Source organism: Pyrgilauda ruficollis, unplaced genomic scaffold, assembly GCF_017590135.1.
Source record: "Pyrgilauda ruficollis isolate IOZ18807 unplaced genomic scaffold, ASM1759013v1 scaffold1807, whole genome shotgun sequence".
In the NCBI taxonomy this organism is placed as follows: domain Eukaryota; kingdom Metazoa; phylum Chordata; class Aves; order Passeriformes; family Passeridae; genus Pyrgilauda; species Pyrgilauda ruficollis.
The window spans coordinates 1-3,955 of record NW_024517063.1 but is presented as its reverse complement, the minus strand read 5'-3'; the positions used below and the strand labels follow the sequence as shown (position 1 = coordinate 3,955).

At 45.0% G+C, this 3,955-nt stretch overlaps 1 protein-coding gene across 1 annotated transcript; it reads left to right on the top strand.

Moving 5' to 3' along the window:
- Positions 1-226: 226 nt before the first annotated feature.
- Positions 227-3,952, top strand: LOC121352038 (nebulin-like; the record flags this gene model as incomplete). Its single annotated transcript, XM_041464594.1, has 8 exons — positions 227-430; positions 1,036-1,140; positions 1,318-1,425; positions 1,549-1,860; positions 2,463-2,666; positions 2,843-2,947; positions 3,438-3,545; positions 3,671-3,952. Coding segments are annotated over 8 exons (1,428 nt in total), but the record flags the coding sequence as incomplete, so codon positions are not given.
- Positions 3,953-3,955: the final 3 nt, after the last annotated feature.

Genomic DNA, 3,955 nt, shown 5'->3' with positions numbered 1-3,955 from the left:
TCCTTAACTTAAGGTATAATTTGTGTGTTACTCTGAGACTATCATTGTGCTTTGATACCTCTTTTATTTTTTCTTTTTAATAATTATTTTACTTTATCTTAAAAAACAAGTGGTTTCAGAACCATATCCTCAGAAACATACTCAGTTCTTCATAAATTATGTGCTTGTTTATATTAATTCTTTGATCACACTTGCCCATGTATAACAAACTTTCAAATTTTTTCAGGCTGTTTACAAATCTGACCTGGAATGGCTGAGAGGCATTGGATGGGTTCCTATTGGTTCCTTGGAAGTCGAGAAAGCCAAGAAAGCTGGAGAAATCCTCAGTGACAGGAAGTATCGGCAGCCTGCAGACAAAATCAAATTTACCAGTGTGACCGATTCCTTGGCCATGGTCTTAGCCAAGCAAAATGCTGAGATCATGAACAAGGTGAGGGTGGTACTGCCAGTTAATAGAACTTGTTCATGAGGTGAAAAATCCAAAGTACAAAGTAAACCCAAAAAATTGTGGATTTAAGAGAAAGTTGATGTCCAAATTCAGCCGTTGTACAGGAAAGCTGTTCTCACAGGGCTCAGTCTGAAGTGAGCAGTTGGCAAAAATCTACAGACAAAAGTCCCTTAAATCAAAGATTTTTCCAAGAGTAATACTGCATGATGAACAAGTGATGAGGAAATACCTGAAGTTCTCTGGACGTGAAACTTGTGCAACATATCTCAGATCTGGAGGGTGAAAATCACTAAGTACCTCCTGCTTTATAGCAAGCATAATCAAACAATTATACAGAATAATTAATACACTTTTCCTCCTATGGCTGTTTCTCCACAATCCAAATCTATCAGTTGCTGCACCAGCTTAACCTGAGAAATGATGAAGAGGGACAAAGTTTTCCTTCTTGAGCTGTTCAGAGAGAAACTTTGCTGTGTCAGGGTATTAGAGCTTACTAGAACTATCCCTAGCAGTTTGTAAAAAAAATTGTAATTGTAAAATAATTTCATAAAGAACTGTTTGTAAAGGGCTGTTTTCCTGTCTTGCAGCGCTTGTACACGGAAGCCTGGGATGCAGACAAGAAGTCCATCCATGTCATGCCTGACACACCAGACATTCTGCTAGCAAAGGCCAACGCAGCCAATGTTAGCAATGTAAGGAGATTTAAACATTTACTGAACTAGTGGAAATTCAGAGTTAAGTCAGCATTTCTTTAGTCATAAAGATGTTCTGAAGCACGCATTCATGAAAAATTTGAGAGACAATTATAAAATGCAGGAATCCCAACTTTCAGAATATTGATAAGCCATTTTCTGTCTTCTCTTGTGTAGAAACTTTATGTACAAGCCTGGGAAGAGGCCAAAAAGAAGGGTTATGACATGAGAGCTGATGCAATTCCAATCAAAACTGCAAAAGCATCAAGAGATATTGCGAGTGACGTATGTTATTCCCTTACATTTATTTTCATTTCCTTTAAAAACAAGAATATGTATTTTTATGATCAATAGCAATAGGAGATGATGGGACCTTCATCCCAGATTCACTTCTTTTTGTATTTCCAGTACAAGTACAAAGAAACCCACGAGAAGGAGAAAGGCCACTACATCGGGTGCCCCAGTGCCAAGGAGGACCCCAGGCTGGCGCAGGCCGCGCGCGCCATGGCCCTGCAGAACGACCGCCTCTACAAGAAGGCTTACAACGATTCCAAGACCCAGATCCACATCCCTGTGGATGCCCTGTCAGTGCAGGCAGCCAAGGAGTGCCAGACCCTGGTCAGTGACATTGACTACAGGCAGTACCTGCACCAGTGGACCTGCCTTCCTGACCAGAACGACGTGATCCACGCCCGGCAGGCCTACGACCTCCAGAGCGATGTGAGTGACAATCACTGTAGGAAAGCTTTAGGGCAGCTGTGTGAGGCTCTGTTTGTTAGTGACTGGCAAATATGCTTTCAAATGCATGTTCATGGGCCTGCAGTTGGTTCTGGTATGTTTATTTTATCCTTTCCAAAGGGTTTCAGCCTGTGTGCCGGAAATATTTGGGGCAGTTCATAAGGAAGCCATGTTTTCTTCCTCTGCTCTAGAATGTTTGCTTTCAACTACTTGCAGATTATGCCCCTGCTTTGAATGCAGGGTCTTAAAAGTATTGTTTCTTTGCAAATCGGGGATGCTGTTTCTAGAAAGGACCTGATACAACAGAGCATCACTGGCTGCTTGCTGTGTAAAGAGTATAAGTTGGGGAAAGGCTTATAAAAAACCTTCTTGAACTTAGAGCTACAGAATCCCAAAATGGTTTGGGTTGGGAAAGACCATCTTATTCCAATCCCCTGCCATGGGCACGGGACACCTTCCAGTAGTCTTGGTTATTCAGAGCCACATCCAGACTGGTCTTGAACTTCTCCAGGAACTGAGAGTGCACCAGCTCTCTGGGCTAAGAGTTACCTCTGCAATGCCAGTAACCCTTGGTTTGTTTGTAGAACGTGTACAAGTCCGACCTGGAATGGCTGCGAGGCATTGGCTGGCTGACAGAAGGGTCTGTGGATGTGGTCAAAGCCAAGAAGGCCCAGGAGCTCCTCAACGAGCGCCTGTACCGCACGCGGCCGGAGCAGCTGAAGTTCACCAGCATCACCGACTCCCCAGACGTTGTCCTGGCCAAGACCAACGCCATGCAGCTCAGTGATGTAAGCTCCCCTTCCACTTGTAGGATGACATTTCATTTCTTTCTGGTGGGGAGTAGAATTTCTACGGTGGGAATGATGAGTTGGGAAGTTTTGCAAGTTGGAATTACTGAAGAATTCCTCTTGGTGTTTTTTTTCCTCACCATACTGAATTGCCATTGTTCTTCCTTTCTCCTCAGCGTCTGTATCGTGAGGCCTGGGATAAAGACAAGACCCAGATTTCCCTCCCTTCAGACACTCCTGTCATGCTGCAGTCCAAAGTCAATGCTCTCAACATCAGCAATGTAAGAGAATAACATGGAATATTTGTGAAGTGTTAGAAAGTGAAGGCTGGCAATTGTTCTTCCAGTTTTTGCTGTAAATGGTGGTGCACAAACTCACTTTCTAATGTGCTTGTAAACAGGACATTACATCCAGAGGCTTTTTATCACCTCTCAGCCTATCAACAGGTTGTGTGTTCATGAACAAACTCCCAAGCTCAGTATGCAATTCCACACAACTTCTGCTCCCTGCCAAATACATTCCATGGAGTCCAGTTGGAGTCTGCAGACATAGTGGTCTGTCTTCAGCAATATTTCTGCTGCCTCTTTGAGTTTTAATCTTGCACCTACTTTAAGTCATGAGTTTTCTGTTGAGACACTTGCCAGGATCATTATTGTCACTCTGCCAGTTACAGGAAGCACACAGGGCTCCCAAGCTGGTCATTCCCAGCAAGCAGGTTTTTAGAGAAGGCATTTCACTATGTTTAAGAAAGGTGATTAATTTTCTTTACAGAAACATTATCAGAAAGCCTGGGATGAGGTCAAGGCGAAAAGCTACGACCTAAGAGCTGATGCCATTCCCATCAAACAAGCCAAGGCCTCCAGAGACATTGCCAGTGAGGTACAGCCTTCTCTTCGTGTGGTGCTTGTGTCTCAGCAGAACTGAGTGGAGCTCAGGCTGGCAGCCTGAGCCTGGTGCCTGTGTCCAGGTGAGGAACACACCTTCTGTTCTCTCTTCATTTCCAGTACAAGTACAAAGAAACCCACGAGAAGGAGAAAGGCCACTACATCGGGTGCCCCAGTGCCAAGGAGGACCCCAGGCTGGCGCAGGCCGCGCGCGCCATGGCCCTGCAGAACGACCGCCTCTACAAGAAGGCCTACAACGATTCCAAGACCCAGATCCACATCCCTGTGGATGCCCTGTCGGTGCAGGCAGCCAAGGAGTGCCAGACCCTGGTCAGTGACATTGACTACAGGCAGTACCTGCACCAGTGGACCTGCCTTCCTGACCAGAACGACGTGATCCACGCC